Genomic DNA, 22,916 nt, shown 5'->3' on the forward strand with positions numbered 1-22,916 from the left:
CCAGGATGTGTGGTTTGGGCATAACATGAAACTAAGTGGGGTGTTCTCCCAATTCCAGCTCCTGAGACTGATGAACAACGGTTAATGGCTAAGGGCAGGAGTGTAAATGAAGAAGACTTTAGACCTGGTATGTCCTTGCCAAACTTAGTCCTGAGATTCCAATGGTCTATGTAAGGACATCAACCAATAGAACTGCCATGTCCATCAGACTGAAGCAGGCCACAGAAGCAGGCCCTGTCCAGCAGCCCGTGCAGCAGAGAAAAGTGGAACAGGGGCTATCAGCACCAGGAAAGCAAAGACAGCAGTGCAGCTCCTGGGACCTCAGCCTGCAGGACCAAACCTTGGGTGCAGGTGCCTGGTGCTCAAGAGAGCCCCAGCCTGCTTTGGGAAGGCTCTGTCAGATCCCTCCATCCTCAGTCTCTGGAGCCAACAATGATTTAGCCATGGGAGAGCCCACTGAGTTTGGGTAGTGACAGCCCAGGTACAGCACAGGGGAGGCAGATATATTTTAGAGGGAAGCCTCCAGGGCTGAAGCAGCCAGAGACTAAGGAATGAGCTTTTATTTTTCTACAAAGACGTTTCGGACACACAAGGACAGGGACACTATACAGATGCTAGGAGCAACTCTGCTTAACTGGCTTGTTTCAGGCTATTCATCACAGTAACAAGTGGGCAGGAAATGATGCCGTCCTCTACTGGCTGTGTGGAAGCACTGTAGTATACAACTCAGCAGACCTCTGTGAAACCAAAGGCAAAAAGAAGCCGGGGCTGTTGCCTGTACTTGAGGTTCACCATCACTAGAACTGGGTGGCTTGTCCAGATATCTCTGGGACCCATGGTTCAGTGGAGAGCTGGACAGACACATGGTCTAGCAGCACAGCAGGTGAGTGAGTAGAAGGTGACAGAGCAGTGAGTAGTCACCTATCAAACAGAGACGTCCCATCAAGAAGAGCTATACAGGGGCTGGAGAGCTGCTCAGTGGATAAGAGCACTTGCAGAGGACCCAGATTTGATTGCCAGCACCCACATGGCAGCTCACAACCATCTGCAACTCCAGCCACAGGGGACTCCAATGCCCTCTTCTGGGCTCTCAGGACACCACAAATGCAAGTGGTGTACAGACATACATGCAGATAAAACACCCATACACATAAATTAAATAATACCTTTAATGTTGAAAAAAGGCATATATAGAAACATCATTTGATTTTGTTTTGGTTTGTTTTTTTATTTCAAGACAGGGTTTCTCTATGCAACCAGAGCCCTGGAACTCGCTCTGTAGACCAGGCTGGCCTCAAATTCACAGAGACCTGCCTGCCTCTGCCTCCTGAGTGCTGGGATAAAGGTGTGCACCACTGTTACTTGTAGCTTTACGCTACCGCTTTTACTATGGGAGGTAACTGCAATACTAGCCCCTCCCAGCTTCCTTTGAATCTGTGGATAAAAGACACACACACACACACACACACACACACACACACACACACACACACACAGTTTGTTCCTTCTCAACTTGCTTTAGAACACAATTGCTGGGCGTTACTATCTCTCACCTGGAAAAGCATGCCCTTAATATTTTTATCTCCACTTCTCCCACCAGCCCTAAACTTCAGTGGCTAGTCCCACCTAGCCCCTACCACATATCCATAACCATCTGCCTGTAGCAGTGGCCCCAGGCCCCAGCTCTTCCTGAGACCTCACATGGCTGCTGGCTTCTTCTCCCTCCAAACTGTGACAAAAAAAAAAAAAAAAAGCTCCTCCTTTCCTTCCTTGAATCTGCGTTTTCCTCCTGGGACCCAGAAGTCCCACCTGTACGCTCTGCCTAGCAATTAGCCCTCAGCTTTCTTTACTGACATGTCAAGAACCAATTGGGGGAACAGGGCCTTGGCATCAGAACCACCCCTTTCACAGCACCACACCTGGCTTTTTCTTTTTTTAACTGATATATGACAACTAAAACATCACTGACTTCTTTGAATCATCTACATTCATCCAGTTGTCATACAAATCCTGCTGCCTTCACTCAGACTAAGGCTGAGCCATTTGGACAGCCACACAGCTAGCTCTCTGGTCCCAGCTGAGCCACTGCCTATGTTCTCCACCACGTCCAGTCCACCTACCAGGAATTCGACCCCTGTATGAGCAGCACCTCAGATTGCTGGGTGCTTAGACTGTAGGTCTGTCACCTCTGTCCTCCCTGGACACACACACCCAGAAAGGCTGGATTTTGTGAACCTCTTAAATGGCTCCATTCTGTACTTACAGAGGAAATCGGGTCATGATCTGATGTCAAGAATAATTAATAAGTTGCTTCAAGAAGAAACTTAGCAGATTTTCCCATGATGTGTTTGACAACCAACTGAGAATTTCCTCTATTAAACTGAAGGAATTAATCAGATAAAAGAGGACATAGGACACAAGAGTTGGGAGGTCCTACTCAGTAACAGTAAAAGGGATTCTGGGACACTTGATGAGATGCAGGTCTTAGAAACAACTGGTCCACATGGAACAGCTCAGAAGAACACCTGCCTGGTAGCACATCTGTGACACAAGGGATGGTTTATGCAATAAAAATAAACAACTTTAAGATTATATAAGTCTGGGGAATGGTGGCTAATATGGGAAGGGAACTTTTACAGTTATCTATCTGTGTGAAGACAATGCGTGTGTCTACGAAATGAGCTTCTGGGACTGAACTCAGATCACCAGGCTCAGGCGAAAGTGTCCTTTTCTGCTGAGCCAACTCACTGTCCTGAACTTTTTTAAAAAGAGAATTGGAATGACCAGGTAAACTACTCAAGAAAGCACAGAGAACTCCTTTTTCACCTTCTGACTGAACAGTGAACTGAACAGTGTACTCACACACTGTTAGCCACTAGGACCCTGACTACTCATTGAACAAAGATGGCTGAACTATTGTGATGGAGAAATGTGGAGGCTGGACCTAGAAAACTAAGCTACTATGTCTATATGTTGCCTAAAGTAGGTGAATCAAGAAACCATAGTAAATGCTCATAGGTGGAGCTGTGGCACAGACTCCAAGAAGAAACCACCAAGCTGGAAAGCTTCCCTCTAAAGAGGGAAGGAGTGGGAGGGGCCGGGTGGAGAAGCAGGAGGATTGGGGGTGTCAATGAGCCTTTCAGTACTTGGCAATCTTTCTAAATTAATGTGCATGTATTATGCTGATAAAAATTCTTTTCAGATCTAAGCTTTTAGCTTATTCAGAAAATAGTAGATTTCACATTTTAAACTTTTACTACAGGTGTAGAGTCAGCAACTGTGACCCTCACATGAACTGACGGTTTCTCAGATTTCAGCATTTATATATATAAAAAAAAAAAAAACCTCAGGAAAAGGCCATCAGAACTACATGTAAGGAAATCCAGCCCTTGCTCAACCAGAGTCAGACATATGCTCAGGGAACAAGGTAAGAAAATGACATTATGAAAAACCTCAGCCTGGGACAGCCAGAGGACTCAGGAGCTCAGTGTGGAATAAGTAAGGAACAAAATGGGGCATTTTAGAGTATTTTTCATCTCTTTGGCTATATAATATCAGTCGAGAAAAAAAATCTACACCCCAACTCTAATGGCAGCTTCCTGCTGTGCTGGAGAACACTGTCTACAAAGCGCGCTATCATCCCAACTTCCTGCAACGCGAGGCCGGCTGCTTTCGTGTCTCACTTGGCAAATGACGCCTATGAGGGAACAGTGGTGCTGGTCTAGCTTGCTCTCCTCTCCCTTCCCTCCCCACAGAAGGAATCAGCTGGAAGGCAGTCACAGGACAGAGCAACAGACGGACGAAACATCACAATGACTGGGAACCAGGTATGTTAGACACGTCTAAGCCTCAATAATCCTTAGAACATAAAGGAAAGAAAAGGCTATGGATTGTTGACAAGACGTACTTGAGCTCATAGCAGGCTGAACCATTATTAGCAGAAATCTATATTGAAAGGAAAATCTATGCTGACAAAAAATACTTATAATTAAACAAAGATATACCAATTAAATGAGCTGAACATTCCAATCAAGAGGCTAGAAAAGTGGGGAGCAGGAACACCTTAAAAGGCAAACTGAGAAATTGGTGAGTTAAAAAAAAAGAATGCTGACCCCTACACTTCCGGCAGGGACCAGACCCCAGAGCCATTTTATAAAATGTCAATAAGACAGAGTGAAAACAGAAAGGCAGGAGCAGTTACCTACTGTTAGCACTGAGACAAGTCCAGACCACACTGTCAACGTGAACTCCAATTACAAGGTAAGAACGGAGTCCCGAGTAGTTCATTTTCACAGTGCCTGGTGACCCCTCCAAAGGACAACTGAGACTGAAAGGCACAAAGGCCCCAGGAGGATCCAGGCCGGAGAGATGCCCCGGGCATGAGCTGCTCTCCTCAGGCTTCCAGGGCTACAAGTGGGCACCTGCTATTTGACACCCATGAGCTCCTCCCTGGTCTGAGAAAGTAGCTTAAATGTGGAGCTTACACAAAAGAAAAGTCCCTTCAATTCCAACTTATGAGGACACTGGCCTTGTGTTCCTTTGCCTTGAGGGGGGGAAAATACCATTTCCTCATACGTGGGTCTGTTTCCAACAAAGGGCCTGTTGCTCCAGATATATTTTTTAAAAACTGGCTCCAAATCTTACTTCAGTTCCAGCATCCGCTGCTGGCTGGTGCGGAAGGGATGCTCAGTCCTGGTGGGTGCAGGGGTACAGTGTGGAATCTGCATGGAACTAAACTGGGGTACTTTTCTAAAGTAATTCTTTTAAACCTCTGTCTATTTAGTGCCTGTTTCTGAAAGACAAAAAGGCTGCCAAGTCCCATCCCAGTGCCACACATCAACCGCAATGGACAGCATTTATGGCAAAGCTGGTACTTTGAATTTTAGTAGTATTTGGGCTGTTTGCCTTTGTCTACAGCTATTCTAAATCCATACAGGCAGGGTTTTTTGTTTCGTTTTGTTTTGTTTTTTGGGTTTTTTTTTTTTTTTTTTTTTTTTTTGGTTTTTTGAGACAGGGTTTCTCTGTAGTCCTGGCTGTCCTGGAACTCACTCTGTAGACCAGGCTGGCCTCGAACTCAGAAATCTACCTGCCTCTGCCTCCCAAGTGCTGGGATTAAAGGCGTGCACCACCACTGCCCGGCTTATACAGGCAGAAATTAACTTATAGAAAATAGTCATATAAACAAATTTCTGCCCATAAGCAAAAGGTTTTGTCTCATGGATATGTATCACTGACAATAATCTTGGGAATCCTGATCCTGATTAATTTGATATCCATGTTAGAGAGGATTGTGGCACTTCCGACTTGGGGGTGGGGTGGGCTGTGACACTGTGGTAGTCTATGTTAGAGATGGCTGTGACAGTGTGGCAGTCTATGTTAGAGATGGCTGTGACAGTGTGGCAGTCTATGTTAGAGACGGCTGTGACAGTGTGGCAGTCTATGTTAGAGATGGCTGTGGCACTTCCGACTTGGGGTGGTGGTGGGCTGTGACACTGTGGTAGTCTATGTTAGAGATGGCTGTGGCACTTCCGACTTGGGGTGGTGGTGGGCTGTGACAGTGTGGCAGTCTATGTTAGAGACGGCTGTGACAGTGTGGCAGTCTATGTTAGAGATGGCTGTGACAGTGTGGCAGTCTATGTTAGAGACGGCTGTGACAGTGTGGCAGTCTATGTTAGAGACGGCTGTGACAGTGTGGCAGTCTATGTTAGAGATGGCTGTGACAGTGTGGCAGTCTATGTTAGAGATGGCTGTGACAGTGTGGCAGTCTATGTTAGAGATGGCTGTGACAGTGTGGCAGTCTATGTTAGAGATGGCTGTGACAGTGTGGCAGTCTATGTTAGAGATGGCTGTGACAGTGTAGTATCTGCCTCTGTGATGCACTTACTGCACCCTATGGTTAGCAAATCTTGGCAAGTACTCATTCTGTATTTCTAAGAACCAGAATTCCATCTTTAAAGCAACCCTTTAACAGTTGCATGGAGCCGGGCAGTGGTGGCGCACGCCTTTAATCCCAGCACTTGGGAGGCAGAGGCAGGTGGATTTCTGAGTTCGAGGCCAGCCTGGTCTACAGAGTGAGTTCCAGGACAGCCAGGGCTACACAGAGAAACCCTGTCTCGAAACAAAAACAAAATAAAACAAAAAAACAGTTGCATGGACATACAGACACACCTACAGGCACATTTACATACACATTCTGCTTACACTTTCATGGGACAATTTTCATCATGTATTTCACTTATTATTCATTTACTCTATTCCACTCCTGGCAATTTCAGGAGACAGACCCTAAAGAACTTCCAATTCTACACCTGGGAGGCAATGATCTGTTTCCTAACACACACTGGCCAAGGGCTCACCTGAGGCACAGTTCTGCTATGTGAGTGGGCAGGCATTCTATCTATGTTCAGCTGAGCACTGTAGAGGGCCCAAGATGCAAGGAAGCTACTGAACACTTCATGAGGCGTCAGTCAGGAGGAAGTGAACAAAACCATTCTGAGGTGGGGAACCTTTAGCATAGAGGCGTCTTGAGAGGCACCAGAGGCCACAGAAGGCAGGGAGAGTGGTCTGGAGGTAGGAGGACTGAGGGGTGTTTGAGGGAACAACAGTTTGGCTAAAATACAGCAAGTATTGCTTTCGATAAGAACATAGAGGTAAGAAAGGGAGGGAAACTTGCCTTTTGGCAGTCTGGTATTAATATGGCCATGGTTATGGCCATGCCAGGTCACATGACTACCATTTTGCCAGCTTATTCTATTTTCTCAGCTACTTCAGCTCAACTTGCAAACAGGGTACCAATCACAAGCCAAGAAACATGATCACTGAATACTTGTCAAGAGTGGGAGAGTGCACTGACAGCGGCTGTGTTAACAGGGCATTCCTCTGGCCAGCTCTCCTTTGTAGCAATACATGACTTGGGGCTCTGAATGGCCATGTAGCTGGGGGAACTAGATGATGAGTTGGCAAAGGCTGGTTTACATCAGATGGGTATGAAGTGTGGGTAAAACTGTTTAGTGTTTGGATTCACTGTAAAAAAAAAAAAAAAAAAAAAAAAAAAGCCTCTATTAGGTTCTTTGTGCTCAGTAAAACACTCAGTGCCCATGAGTGGCACACCCCAGGTGTATCACCCATGAGCACATACCAACCCTCTAATTCAAGATTAGAATCTTCTCTTTATTCAAAAGCATAACTGAAAAAGAGGGCTGGGTGTGTAAATGGTTAGATTGGCTGTATGAGAGCATCGGCACGCACTGGAGCTGCTTTGCAGGAGCAGTGAGATGTGGGATCAAGCAAGGTCAGGCAGTGAGCAGGGCAGGACAAGAAAAACAAACTCGAGCTCTCTTTAACGAGGTGTCCAAACCCTAGAGCTGTGTATAGAGGGGAGATCACTCCAGCATGTTATGAGAACAGACTGGTAAGACCAGAAGCAAAGAGATTGATGGAAGTCAATGATAGTCCAGGTCATACATACAGGGTCTGCTTTCAGGGATGGCAGCTTCTGCAACCCATTTAAGAACAGCCAAGGAAAGCTGAAAATAAAGCTATATGCTGGGCAGAGTGCTGAACACTTCTCACTCATCTACTTTAATCCTCACCATCAGTTGGAGGCTGAGTGTGGCTCCTTCTTAGTTTCCAGGCCTCTCATTTCTTCTCTGTAGCCTTGACCTCTCACACCTATAAAGCTGCATGCATTCAGACCCCAAAGCACAGCCAAATGAGGCTGGATAAAGATTATCATAGTTGTCTTCCCTCCCTTTGGATCGTCTTGACTGCATAGTTTCTGTTGAGGTAGTATGACAACAGATGGCTGTACACAGCACATTTGTAGCACCCCTGTGGTGAGGCCTGAAGCTGGACCTCTCCCCTCCAAGTCTGGGCCCCAGCACCAAAGGCCTAGCCACACTGGATCATCTTAACAGCTGGAGGCCCAGACTCTGGGACACAGTTCACATTTTATTTTTAGCCTATGGTGACTTCTCTTTCTTGGCTTACTGAGTGACTCTGCTTGTTGTATTAATGTGGCTGTATTTTATGCAGCATTACTGCATTCACATGGTGTAGCAGAAGACAGGGAAGGAATGCCTTATCCCTCATCATCTCAGCCTGCTACTTGCCCAAAGGTCCAAAACACAATTTGTGAAGATAGTGTCCTAGCTTCTGTCTCTGTCCTGGAGTCATGGTCAGATTTCAGACATGCAGCATAGATGAGGTGAAAGGAGAACACATGGAGGGCTGGGACTGGCTGGAGCAGGCATCACAGCAGGACTGGGGCTCATGAGAGAGGTCTGGCATCAGAGGACACAGTGATGGTTGAAGCCCTCGAAGCAGGTGTGCACTGCTTGCCAAGGAAAGAAACATCAAGGCGAGGACCAAGGTCAGAACCTTATAGAAACTGCACATCCAGTCACATAAGTCAGCTGTCAGAAGTGTGGAAGAAGAGCTAGCCTGGGGAAAAAAGGCTTCCAGGAGGTGGAGGATGGGCAGTGTCCAATGCTATAGCACTGGAAGGCAAAGGGCGAAACACTGGCTTCCCCAGTCACAGTGTGCAACTTTTGAGGAGCAGCTCTGGGCTGGCTCCTGCTCAATGACAGGAGCAGTGGCCTGGGGCTTCTACCATTGTCTTCCTTGGCCTACCATCCCCCCATCTGCCTCATCTGGCTCAGCTTCCACCTAGACCAAGGCTCAGAGCCATCTGAGACTGGCAGCCCAGGCTTCCCCCAGCCTCCTCTATTGTGCCACAGGAGAGCTGCCAATGGTGCTGCTGAAGACACAGGGAGCAGCAGTGCTTCCTGGATAGTGGGTCTCAGATACAAAGCATAGGAATGCCACACATCTGCCAGCCTTGGTGTCTGCTCTTGCTCTTGTATTGTGACTTTCTAGGTCCCACCCAGCAGCCAGGCCACCGCCCATCAGTGCTGATCTCCACGCCAAGGACTTCAGTTTTCACTCTGCTGCTGTATGTGAGTCAAACTCTGGACCAATTCAGTAGGAAAGAGAGGGTCACTCTGGGCACGTGCATGTGGCACATGGAATCTAATAGGTGATTGCTCTACATTCACAAATTCCATGGCCTAGATCTCTCAGGAATAAGCTAGCCTCCTCCAGGATTATTCTGGTTACAAAGAGAATCTTGGTAGCTTACCAGCTGCTAGGGTTCAAACCAAGGGATTCCCCTTTCCTCACCCCACAACAATCGAGTCACAGGGACTCCTGGAGGCCTCTCCTCAGAACACTCTGCATCTCTCTACTCTCTGATCCCCGTTCTACCCACTTAGCTCCTAGACTCTGCTCTCACCACTCACTGGTCGCCTGGTTTCTAGTCTTGGTCTCCATTTCTCCTAAGTTGTTTTCTATGCATTAGTGTAGTGATTAAAAACACAAAAAACAACACTCAACGAGATTATGTCCACCTCCTGTTCAAAGCCTTTCTGTACACTTAGAATGGTACCCTCTGTCCTAGGCTGATCCCAGCCACACTGACCTGTAGGTCCCTAGTGACCAAAGCTCTTCTCACTACACGTCTGGGCACCAGCTATCCCCACCCCTCACCTTCTGTAATTGCTCCTGCTCTTGTCATCAGAGCCTTGGCATGAAGGCCACATTGGGGGAGGGCTCCCCGGAGCACTCACACAGAAGCTGCCCTCCTCCATCCACACCCCCTAAAGTCTGCTTCCACTCCTGCCACACTGCTCCTTGCTCATTACTTATACATTCAACCAACATTCCTTGATCACTCTGTGCCAGCCAGGGAAGCACATGTTAATTTCCAAGAACAGTATGCATCTTCCCAGATTATAGGAAAGCAAGAGCACAACGCCTGAGCCCTGGAACCTGGCTAGGAGCACACATTCAATAGGTATTTGATCTGTAGAATGAATGAGAGCCACAAGGGCATGTATGCTCAGGAAACCAGAATTGGCTAGTATAGTTTCTTGCTTAGGCTTCATGGCTTTGAAGAGGCAGTCTTCCAGAACGGCCCCACCTCTGGAACAACAGTGCTTGTGTTTTTCCAGGCCGACCATAACTCCCTGTTTATAGATCCAGTCGCCATTTATTCAGATCCTATTGTGTGCAGGCCTGTGCTCAGTTTCAGTCAGTTCTGGCCATGGGCAAGCTCACTGGCTACTGTGACCTAGCTAGTGTCTGACCGACCAGTACTAAAGGTCACCCAGAGTTTAGCCAGGCTACTGGCCTCCTCCCTTCCTGTGCCTGGACACCGTCACCTTCTATATAGGTCTTCCAGATATCCAGGGTTTCAAAGCATACCAAAGGACAACACTCAGAGGCAAAACCTGCTCAGTGGCCCAGTCATGTGCAGTGGGCCAAGCACATTTCTTATCCCCACTTTCTAAGGAGGGTATAGTCCTATCTGCACTGTCCTGATGTCCGTATACCGTCTACCATCACAGGAGCCCACATGGGGGCAACCAGATTATAGGGTCCAACAGGACCAGGCTGTGTCCCATTGGTGCTGGCACTTACTACTCAGAGATCTTTGACTACCCTACCTGTTAGAACTCAGTTTCTTCTTTTGCAAACAAGAACTATGAAAGCACCAGCCACTTGGGCTCCTGGAACCCCTTGTTCCTACATGCCCTGTGGGCCCATAAAGTCTCAGGGGTCCGAGCTTGAGGAACACAAGAAAGAAGAAGCAACATTTGTGTGGCCAATCTCATCACCAGACATTAATGGCAAAAGAATACAATTAAGGATGACAAGTAGTTCAGAAAGTATGTGCTGGGGGGTCCCAGAGATTGAAGAACAGAGGAAGAAGCAGACAAGGTGGCAGAGAACATGGCTGCTCTACCATGTGTAGTGACAGAGCATCATCCTTTCCACAGGGCCTGGGGACGATAGCTGAGAGGGGAAGAGGATGACTTTGGGCCCCACTATTCACCAATGCTCTGTACCAAGGCTGATCTTGAATTAACAAGGCAGCTGAGTGGCAGGGGAACAGGTCTGAATCTGTAGCTGACCCAGTGGCTTGGAATCCTGAGGCTATAATCCACACAGTGAGCACAACCTCCTCTCCCTGACACTTCTATTCCCTAGAATATTGTGTCTTTCACCTTCTGCCTTGGCAAGTAGTCTTCTATAGCCAGGGAAGCAGCCTGGCTGGCAGCCCTTGGATATAGTAGGAAGGGTTTTTAGGAAAAGAGAGAAGACTACATCCCCCAAATCTCCTGATTATTGGTAAGATAGAACCACAGTTCCCTACATTCTGTCAGCCACATGCCCCAAGGTGCCAGAGACAGCAGTCCTGTGTGAATGCTTGGTCCAGGCTCCTCTAGACACTGTAGGGGGTCACTTTCATTACAGCATAGACCCAAAACTGCAGTGCAAGGACATCCCAGTGAGCCGTAATTGACAAACTTCATGGTCCTAATGCTACTCTGACCTGACACTCTCCATAGCCCCAGCAGCAGGCAGAACCCTCTGGGTATACAGAAGCTTCCCTGTGGGTCCTGCTTGTCCTGAGTAGATCACCCTTCTGAATAAGCTGAATATAGCCCCAGCTGCTCCTATCATTTGACTCACTTGGCCCTCCCCCAGGAGGTCCTATGAGTACAGCATTGCCCACAGTCAGGCTACGCACACCAGCAGAGCCAAAGCTCGGGCCTCTAGGTGCCTGCATGAGTCCAGCAGCCCAGTAAACAGTAAGCACCTTGACCATGGAAAAGTTATTTTAAAAAGAGTCTCCAAAAACTTCTGAAAAAAAAGCCTCCTTGCTCAGATGGCCTTAGAATTGCAGGGCTGGCAGCAACTGCAGAGACAGAAGCTTCTACATTTGCTCTGACCTCCAAAACTACCACTCATCCACAACTTACCCAGAAGCCCCAGATGCAAATGGGCTGCTCTGGTGGAGGTTGGGTCAACTGCTTGGTACCCTCCCTTCTCTTTCAGCTCTAGATGGTCCGTAAGACAACTCTAAGGGCCCCTAGGGTCCCTAGGGCCCCACAAAGCACTGACAGAAACCCACTACTCCAAGCCAACTGTCAAGAGCAGAGATGAGGAAGGAGGCCCAGGTCCTGAATGGCATATGAACAAAAACCTAGTTTCCAGACTCTAGGCTGACACATCTCACTTCACTCTACTACAGCCAGGCATCTACAGGATTAATTATCCTTACGCATCTTAAAGACCCCTGAGCCAGCCAAGTAGGAAACAAGAGTCCAGCCCAAGGCTGGCAGAGAGAAGGTCGGAAATGAGTTGAAGAAACATGTCTAGCAACTCTGTAGAGTTCTGTCAGTCCCTGGGACATAACAGGTCTTGAGAGGCCCAGGCTGTGGCCCTGGGAGACTCTGGACCAGGCAGGCCAGGGGGTAAAAGCTAATGAGCTATAGAAACAGTGAAACTTCCCCCACGTCAGGCCCTGTGCCAGCTAAGAAGGATAAAGAGGTCTGAGATATTTTTAAAGTATTTTTGCAGCAGAAAAACTTTCCTACAGACTCAATTATATAACTATCAGACTCCACCTCTGAGCTGAAATTATCCAAGGCCTCAGGATAAAAAAAAAAAAAAAAGAAAGAAAGAAAGAAAGAAAGAAAGAAAGAAAAGAAAAGAAAGAAAAGAATTTTTTTTTCTATATGAGGGTCATAGACTTCTCCAGAGAACTCTGAAGTACATGACCAGTGACCCAGGGCAGCTGCAAGCCATCAATCCCCAGACCTTCTTAAGGGCACTTTGGAACTTGCCAGAGATGAAAGACTGGCCAAGCCAAGGGCAGAAGTCACGTGCTGAGCCCAGCCCGTATAGATGATGTTGACAGGCCCAGGAAGATCTGTTAAGGGCTTCCAAACCCAGCCACATCAGCACCCTCCCCATTCCCTGGAATCAAATGGGGGCTGGGATCACTGATTCCATGGGGGATGTCTAGAGAATATCTCTCTAGTTCCCAGTGACTGTCCTGCCCTTAGCAAAGCACACAGGTAAGTGAGAGAAAGCCTGGTGTTTAAGCCCTGCAGACATTCAGCAAGAACAAGACAGCCAAAATCAAAGGGACAGACTGAGGGAAGTTAACTTACAGCCCAGGTTTTTGTCAGCCTGAAGATGGGAGCACTTTGTAATGCTGACACCACAGACATGAGAGAATGAAGGTTGTTGAGTTCTAGAAGTTTCTGGGGAGAAAAAAAGATATGGAATACATTATTTTGCTGCCATAGACAACAGAACCAAAAACATGCTTGAGTGTTGCCAAATGTTGTTATATTTATGCAATTCAGTTGCACTTAAAATATCTCACATAGAAAATATAGTGTAGGAAGTTCATAGGAAACATATGCTTGTTTTCTCCCATTTTTTTCAGAAGGTGCATCTCCAGTTTTCATGATCTGACTTGTTTGACTGCTGGACAGAATCATGGCTCAAGCCCAGACAATCCCTGTTTTTATAGCTGACTCTGAATCTCCCTCAACAGGCTCCTGTGCCAAGGCCCCAGTGTGGCAGCAGCACCGGCAGCATATACAGCGAATACCTTAACCCTGGATGAGAGAGGGGCCGGGAAGATGTTATCAATCTGCATAATGGTTCTCCTCTGGGAAGGCAATGCTGGGGGTACCCAGGCCCTTGACCATGAGCCTTTGAACCAGGCACCATGAGTGAGGACACATGGTGTCACTTCCGTCTCAGTCAAGTTCTTACCATAGAGAGAAGGCTACAGACTGAGACACAGCAGAGTCAGGCCAGAAAAACATAGTTTCTCCATTCTTGCTTCTTAGGCTTGAGCATCCTTGCATCCTTGCTCATGGGATAGGTCCCATTGTTTGGTTGGTTGGTTGGTTTTTGGTTTTTTTTTTTTGATTTTTTTGAGACAGGATTTCTCTGTGTAGCCCTGGCTGTCCTAGAACTCACTCTGTAGACCAGGCTGGCCTCGAACTCAGAAATCCGCCTGCCTCTGCCTCCCAAGTGCTGGGATTAAAGGCTTGCGCCACCACCGCCTGGCCTACTTGCACTTCCTTTGGCAAGTTACCCAGGCTTTCTACATTTCAGTAATCTCAGAGTTAAGCTGAGCATGGTGACTATAGTTTCTGTGCCACCTGAGATGGAACATGTCTCATGCCAGGCAGGTCTCTGTCTTCTTTACCTGGAAGGCTCATCTCCACTCCCTCACTACTTGTCCTGGGTACTTTCAGCCTCAGGAGGCCCTTCCTCTACCATGTCTTTCCTAAACATGTTCTCAAAGGTCTGTGCTGACATGTGTCCTCTGAGTGTATGGATGAAGTATTATCTACCACCCTGCACCTGGACCTTGCACAAAGCCCAGCTCAGTAAGCAAGATAAATAGATAAAAGCCTTTGAGCCTGGCCCCACAGTTCTGCTTCTACTTGGAAATATGGCTCTGACCAGACAAAATCAATGCTTCACTTAAACATCTTGTAACACTCTGACTGCTTCCTGTAAGAACAGATGTTCCCAGGGAGGCTTCAGTTGAGCATCTGACTTGCAGTGTCTGCCACAGACTCTCCTCCCAGAGTGGCAAAGCCTCTAGGGCATTATCTAACCATTCCTTTCTCTTTTAGAGACTAGAAAACCAACACTCAGGGAGGGAGGGAACCTAACCAGGACACACACGGTGCACAACCAACATGATGATTGTCAGTAAGGTAAAAGGCAGAGGTTAAAGAGGGTCATTGTGGGCTCCTTGGGTGGAGACATCGCTCATTTCCAAACAGAGGCCCCACGAGCACTGAAGCATGTGCAACATCCTCTTCTGACCCAGCCACAAGCAGCACAAAACCAGTACCAAATGTTTCCAGAGAATCTAGGACAGTGACCTCTGTCCCCGACAGTGAGACTGCTACCCTTAACTTTGGGGGGGGGGGGGGGGGACGACAGCAACTGGGCTGAGGCTGTACATAGTGGAGAGTTCTGTTCTGCTGGCTAGAGCCCTCAGCTTGTACCTGTCACCTCTCTTTACTGCCCCTTCCTACTGTGCAAATAGAATGATACCCTGTATACAGTGACTTCCACCACATTGGCACAGCAGCTGCCACAGAACCCAGCACCGAAGGCCCTGAGTCCAGGGCAGCTCTGGTCTAGGATGCTGGTAGGAAGATAACACATGTGTACTTGAAGGGATCTATGAACTAGGTATGAACAACATGCCAAGGACACTCTGGTAGACCCAGGTAGTGGGAGCAGGGTACTATCACTGAGTATGACAGTGTCCAGGAGAGCCACCACATGACAGCCTGACAGGCAGAGATGAGGAGAGAGGAGAAGGAGGGCCTGACTCAAAGAATGAACAGAGCCTATCAGAACAGAGGCAGCAGGGACAAATGGTTCAGCCCTTTTCTCAGAATGCGTGTGGGGATGCTGTGGAGGTAACTGCAGGACATACCTAGGTCAAAGGCACTGGGCCTAACTACAATACATCAGCCCCCAGCACTGGCAAATCCCAAAGGGGATGGATGAACTCCAGGGAATCACTGGGCCACAAGCGGAGACCAGAGTCTAAGTAAGGGGACTAACTGACCACAGAATTGTAGGCTGAGAAGGGGCACATTTCTAAGGCACCAGCAGCCAGGTGGATCTCACAGCCGGCTCTGCCTAGGGAGGTCAGGCCACAGCCTCCCACCTCTGTCTGGCAGGCTCAAGGTAAAATGTCTGCCAAAGTTCTGAGAAAACATATTTTGAGAAATAAATAAACAGCTTACCTTGGCTATTTTCACAAAATGGCTCAGGATTTCTGCCCTTATTTTTAAAGTCTGTGCTGTTAGAATTTCTCGTACGACCCAAAAACTGACCTGTAGAGTTAAACACACACATACACACACACACACAAGAGAAGTGGTTAGATGCCAGGCTGCTCATATGACCCTTCGCCCACCACCATCGTAGGATTTCCAAGAGGCCAGGCAGCTTTGAGAGCATGGCCTAAAGTCACACGAGGTAGATAGTTCCATGTGGCACCTAATTCCAGGTGGGCCCCATCCTCCCGCCCTGCCTCCTGGAGCATAACACAGTGGAGATAGACACTCTCCTTAACACCGAGAGCAGTGCTGGGCCCCAACACAGGTCAGGGTCTCTGCAGCTACCTCAGAAAATAGTGAGATGAGACAGCCTTGACTCTGCTCAGAAGGATCCAGATGTGGGGAGAAGATGGAATAAAGAATGGATGAACAGATGAAGGACAGACAGATGTTCAGACAAAGGGAACTGTCTATTTAGTACACCTTCCATAAATTCACATCCCCAGCCAAGCCCAACACAAGGAGGATTTGCTGATATTTGCATAGCTGCAACACTTCACTTTGGTTTTCTGTCTGTTTGGTTTTGGCTTTTGGTTTTTTGAGACAGGGTTTCTCTGTGTAGCCCTGGCTGTCCTGAAACTCACTCTGAGTTATAGACCAGGCTGGCCTATAACTCAGAAATCCGCCTGCCCCTGCCTCTGGAGTGATAGGGTTAACGCCACTGCCCAGCTCAAAGTTCACTTTCTAAAAGAGGCTTGTCACTGATAAAAGATGTAAAGTCCTACTAGGCCTGAGGGGTTCGGCTCTTCTGGAGGTGGCACAGACCAGGCATGAAGGTAACTTTGGTGTACAGCTTCATTTATAGCTGGCCTCTCACTTAAAGCCTGTTAGTGGCAACAAGAAAGTTGTCTATCAACATGACGCTGACTTACAAGCACAACAAGGAAACACAGAAAGCAGCCAGCAAAAGAATGTTGGGAAGTACTCAGTGCTTCTCATTTATGCCTTATTAGAATCAGGACAGTGAAGCCTGGGAGTAACAGGACATCTTGGCAAAAAAAAAGGGATGTACAGACAGAAGGTGCATGGTGGGAAAGGAGGTGAGATGTGGCAGCCCCTCACCTGATAAGGAAAGAGAGTGAAGGACAGCCTGATATTAACAAAGACGCTGAGCAAGAACCCACCTTCTTCTGACTGAACTACTGCCGCTTTACAAAGGAAAGCGAGAGATGCTGAGAATCAGCACCAGGCCCTTTACATAAAGCAGGAACATCACAGAGATGCTGCCTTGGTGTAATTAGTCATGGCTGCCTGGAGGCCACGCCTAGGTTTCCATAAAACCATTTTTTCCAAGGAGTTGTCAAAATTAAGTTCAGACTCAAATGCTTACCAGTTGTTTCTGAAAAGAGTTATTCTGAGCACCAAACAGAAGCTTGTAAAACTTGTATTTAACATGTGCAGTTTCTATACCACATAATCTCAAGTATGATACCAAAGTATCATACAAATATGTGTAATTCAACAGATTCCTGTGTGGCAAATCTCACACGTTTTCCTGGCATGGTTCTGGAAGGGACAGGGCAGAGTAGGGACCCACACACATAGTGTGCAGAGGTTCTTAGGCAACAGGCAATTCAACAGAGCTGCACAAAGCCCTACTGTGTGTAGAATCCAGGCACTGTAAGTCCATATCTGGCCTGCCATGGAAGAAACCAAAGGAGATCAAGCCTGACATTATTCTGAGCTGGAAGGTAGTTGTAGTAACTTTTGTGCACATACATGTATTACCCATGTATACATTCATGGCTATATTTCTCAATGTAAATAAAATTGGGGGAGGGTGTTTGAGACAGGGTTTCTCTGTGTAGCCATAGCTGCTGTGGAACTCACTCTGTAGACCAGGCTGGCCTTGAACTCAGAAATCCGCCTGCCTCTGCTTCCTGAGTGTAGGGATTAAAGGTGTGTGCCACCACCACTTGACTGTACGTTAACTAAAACTCATGTGAATTCATACTGTTGTTCGCAACTCTAAGCCATTAGCGTATGGAGTGTCGGTTTTTCACTTGTCTGCCTGTAATTCCCACATCAGAGAGAAGGTGGTTCCCAGGGCCTGCCACCCACACCTCAGCTGTGCAATGCCAGCACACACCCGTCAGCACTACTTCAGAATTCTCATCCAGCTTCAAGAGCATCTACTCTAGGAGCCCTCCAGCTATAAGATGAAATTTCTAGGGTGAGTGCGTTGAGGGCTTGGTGCTATAATGTTCTGTGGGCTGTCATAAAGACACTGTCATATATCCACCATTACCATAGACGGAATTATCTCATCCTCTTAAACATACAGATCTGGGCTGGAGGTGCAGTTCACTGACAAAGCTCTTGCTTGGCAAGCAAAAGTCTCTGAATTCAATCCCTGGCACTGCAAAGAAAAAAACTGCCAACAGAAACTCCTTTGTGCTCCACCTACTCAGACCTCGCTCCTTCTCAACCATCTGACAACTATGGCTCTAGTCTCTACAGTTTTACCTTTTCCAGAATATCTAAGAAAGAAAACAGAAAGCAATAGGGAACCGTCTACACTGGCTTTCACCTTGATGCACACAGTGGCAAGTCCCGTGTCTACATGACATCACAGCTCATTCTAATTCTTAAGTAAACACTATCCCATGTGTTTGCCCACACCCTGCGGAAGGACATCTCACATCCTTCATCTTTGACAACTATTAACAAATTAACAAGCTGCCATGAATACTGCTATGCTGCTCGCTCTTGCTCTCTCACTCTTTTGTGCTCTGTCTCTCTCTCTCCTCTCCCTCTCCCTCTCCCTCTCTCTGTGTGTGTGTGTGTGTGTGTGTGTGTGTGTGTGTGTGTGTGCCACATGCCCCAGGTCCTCTGCAGCTTCACTGTGATTCAGACACAGTGGGAGACATTGCTGTTCTGTGCCCCACCCCCGCCCCCATGATGATGGACCCTGAACATCTCATACTTATTTGCTGCTGCTGTGTCTCCTCCTCCTTAGTGATGCTGGTGAATCTTCAAACTATATTTTTTCAAACAGGTACTTTGCATACATGGCTCCCAGTCTGTGTTTGTCTTTAGGATTTCTTTTAACCATGTCTTTTCCACAATGGAAAAATCTTAGTCTTTTGTTTTGTTTTGTTTTGTTTTGTTTTTCAAGACAGGGTTTCTCTGTGTAGCCCTGTCTGTCCTGGAACTCACTCTGTAGATTAGGCTGGCCTCGAACTCAGAAATCCGCCTGCCTCAGCCTCCCAAGTGCTAGGATTAAAGGCGTGCACCACTACTATCCGAATCTTAGTCTCAATAAATTGCCAACTTACTGATTTTTTTCTCACAGATCATCTTTTGGTTTCTAATAGCTACATCAAACCCACAGGCACAAAGACTCCCTGCTGTGTCTTCTCCTAAAAGTTTACATCTGAGTATCTTATCTATTTTGAGTAAATTTTATGAAAGGCTTAAAGTCTGTATCTAAATTAATTTCAACAGAGACATACAGAGAGACAGACAGATAGACAGAACTCTTCAGCTGTCGCAGCACAGATGGAGTCTACATTCTGCCCCATTGGCCTGGGTGGCCCTGCTCTTCTGTCATCAGTGAATCTGTAATGTTCATCTCTTTCTCCCAGCACACACTGATTATTCTAGGTCTCTGTCTTCCTCACAACCTTCAGAATGAGTTTGTTGGGTTGAACAAGCAGCAATTATTCTAAATGTCAAGTGGGAACTGACATCTTAATGACACGGAGTCTTCATCCATAAAGATGAAGCAAGCCCCTCCCTACTGCCCCTCCCTATTTCCTAACATCTGCTCCAATTACTTACATCAGTGCTTTGTAGCTTTTGTAAAAATAAACACCTAAGTCTGTTTGAGTCCTGGTGTTATTACAAACAGTGCTTCCAACCTTCAGGTCCCAATCTTTCATTGCTTAGCACAACAAAAGCAACCCGTTATGTGCAATGAATGCCCTTGTACCCCTTGCTTATGCATTAGTGCCAGGAGAGTTTGTAAAACTGATTTATTTTTAAATTTTTCTATAGACAGTCATGTCAACTGAGAATAAAGACACCTCAATTTCTTTCTCTTTTAGACAAATATCTTTTATTGTTCTTGTCTTATTGTGTGTGCCAGAATACCACATAGATCTCAGGGGACATGACCAGTGTCTTCCTATTAAAGATCACCTGGGATTAAGGATGCTATGGATTCTTCTAGAAAGTCAAAGAAGTTCCCCTGTGTTACTTTTTCATAATCATAAACATTGAATTTTCTTCCTCCTTCTCCTCCTCCTTCTGCCTGTTAATACAGTGCTTACACTAAATTTTTGAAAACTAGAAAAGGCTATACATACATGGAATAGCCACCATATGGTCATGGAACAAAATAAGCTTTTATATCTACAGACTATTGTTTAATACATAAAACTATCACTGATGTAACTTATTGTTTTGATGGCATAGCTAGTACTCGGAGCTGTGTGGGTGCACAAGACGTCTCTTGGGAAATGCCATAGCAGTATTACAGATGAACAGAGAAGAATGGTTGTGGGTCCAAAACACTTTATTCAGTTAGTCATACACAAGTAAAAAACAAACAAAACAAAAAGCAAATGGGGAGAGAAAAGGAAAAGCCTAGATTTTAAAATAGTGGGCTGGGGAGATGGCTTAGTGGTAATAATGTTAGCTGTGTAGGCAAGATGACCTGAGTTCAAGTCCCTAGCACCCACATAAAAAGCTAGGAACAGCTGTGAAGAGCTGAGATAGGAGGATTGCTGGAACTTACTGACCAACCTACTTGGTGAGTTTCAGGCCAGTGAATGGTCTCAAGGGGGTGGGAGAGAAAGAGAGAGAGAGAGAGAGAGAGAGAGAGAGAGAGAGAGAGAGAGAGAGAGAGAGAGAGAGAGAGAGAGAGAGAAAAGAGAGAGAGGTGGACTCCACCCAAACAATGGCACCTGAGAGCAACCTCTGGCCTCCACGTGCACACACATACACAATGGGTCTTCCTCGTCACCAAATTTTACCTGTCTCCTTCAGCAACTATGACATCTCTGCAGATGAACATGGCCTTCCACCCCTTTGCCTCTCTGACTGCAGTAACTATCACCCCCAGCCCCTTCTGTCACCTCCTTCCTCACCTATGTTCTCACTTCAAACCCAAAACCTCAAGTCTCCAAGTCCTTACTCTCCTTTTCCATGTTCAGTCCCCTGGAGCTCTTTCTCCTCTAAGGTAGATTGTTCTTGCCATTTGTCACTCACTCTAGCCCCTTCTTTGAGAAGTCCCTTGCCCCTCAATCCTTTCAGCTGTGTGCATGGACAGATGGCCCACATGTCCTCCCATGCTCCCACAAGCAGGCTACAAATGGAATAGAAGATACTTAAATGCCGTGTGCTCTCACCTGGGCCACTCTCAGTGCTTGGGGCTCTCTCACGGTCTGGAACAGTCAGCACGCTGCCCACCGCATGCCCCTTTGTCTCCATTCTTCTAGATGATCAGCCACAGGTCTCATTCTGTACCTCTAGGCTGCCTACAGTGGCGTCTCCCTTATGACAGCTCCCAGGACTTCACTTTCCCATCTCATCTAGGCCTCTGTCACACAGACCCTGGCTCTCCTCACCTTTGGCTTTCCCTGGCATCCTGGCCCCTCTGCCCTCCCTCATCTGCAGAGCTGCTGTGGCCGCATCACCTACTCCTGTTCTAGCATATGTGCTCTGCTTTGCTGTGTACCTATGGTTAGGACCCATGGGCTCTCTAGATCTCTTCTCAGGTTGCCCAAGCCCTCCTTCACTCCTCAAGTGCACTTCCAGATTCTGCCCTTCTGTCAAGTTCTTCCTACTCTTAGATCCCCTTACCCAGCAACATCCTTCGCACACCTAACTCTCTGCCCATGACAAATGTCAGCAGTCCTCGGTTCTCAAGTCCCCTCGAACACACTGTGGCCCTGACACTCTGAAGCCTTACCTTCCTTTACCCAGGTGCCTTGAGCCACAGCACTTTCTCTCTGAAGCTAAAGAATCATTTCCTCTGGGTTGAATATAGTTTCTCCATTTCATCTTCAAAACCCACATGGGATGATCCCCGAGGAAGATGAGTGAAGAAGCCAGAAGCCGGTCCAATATCCCACAGCTATCAAGCCATGCCTAAGGCTTACATCCAGCTGTGTCCCTTCACACACTTCAGAGCAGCTCTGAGCCCCCAAATCTAATGCAAGTGCATGTACGTGTACTTCCAGATGTGCTACTGTCAGATCCTCTCAGTATCATAAAGACCAGGGTAAACTCTATGGCATAGGGACACATCGAAGACCTTGGAGGAACCTGGCTAAGTTCTAACATCCTGCTTCTGTATGAGAAAAGCCTGAGGCATTCAGATCCCACAGAGGAGCAGGCAGGCTACGCCTCTCATTGCCACTGGGTTTCTGGTTTGGTCCCAGAATCCCAAATGCTCCAGCAGTTTCCTTCTAGCCTTCTGACCTCCAGGCTTTCCGTGTAGCCTCTGAACCGTCTGCAGCCCATTCTCTGCCAGATACCACTCTCTGTTACACTTACAGCAGCTCCTTAAAGTCGGTGTTGTTGATATTCCTAGGTACCTCTAAGAGCTCAGAAGCTACTAGCTCGTCTCTGGAGTCTAATAAGGTGTCTTGTCTTCATGTGGCTCAGTTCTACCCATAAGAAGACCAATGAGCTCATCCAAAGAGAGCAGTCCCAGCAGTGGGCCAAGGCTGGCCTCTGGCCAGTTTTCAAGCCAGAGCTCCCAGGCTGTGTCCAGAAGCTGCTGGCTCTCTATGAGCCTGCATTTCCTTGAGCATGTTTGAGAAAACATGGCTTGACTGCTGGCTCACTGCACCACTCGATCTGGGATGGACACAATACAACTGTTTGCCACATGGGTTGTACTGTCTTTGCCAAGCTGACCTGGCACCCCTGTGTAAAGCAGATTACAGAGTCCCCAAGAACCCATCCTCTGTGAGTTCCATTGCTGGCCCAAGGTAGGGGATAGGTTGGCTCTCAATCAAAAATTTTTGTTAAAAAAAACTATGAATCTGACAGTGTATACATATCTGGCTTTTTCTTCTCCTCTTCTTCTTCTTCCTCCTCCTCCCCCTCCCCTTCTTCCTCCTCCCCCATTCATCTTGTTGTGTGTGTGTGTTTTGTTTTGCTTTTAAGACAAGGTTTCTCCATGTAGCCTCGACTGTCCTAGAACTTGCTCTG

At 47.2% G+C, this 22,916-nt stretch overlaps 1 protein-coding gene across 13 annotated transcripts in view; it reads right to left on the reverse strand.

Moving 5' to 3' along the window:
• Positions 1–22,916, reverse strand: part of Ralgps1 (Ral GEF with PH domain and SH3 binding motif 1) — a 252,182-nt gene that overhangs the window by 127,705 nt on the left and 101,561 nt on the right. For all 13 annotated transcript variants that reach the window (XM_034496562.2, XM_034496560.2, XM_076928534.1 and 10 more), the window contains 2 exons: positions 15,654–15,743; positions 13,023–13,115 (listed from right to left, as the gene is read on the reverse strand). In XM_034496562.2, the coding sequence (XP_034352453.1) occupies positions 13,023–13,115; positions 15,654–15,743 (183 nt within the window). The remainder of the gene's footprint in view (positions 1–13,022; positions 13,116–15,653; positions 15,744–22,916) is intronic.

The sequence above is a fragment of the Arvicanthis niloticus genome, chromosome 2 (assembly GCF_011762505.2).
Source record: "Arvicanthis niloticus isolate mArvNil1 chromosome 2, mArvNil1.pat.X, whole genome shotgun sequence".
Taxonomy (NCBI): domain Eukaryota; kingdom Metazoa; phylum Chordata; class Mammalia; order Rodentia; family Muridae; genus Arvicanthis; species Arvicanthis niloticus.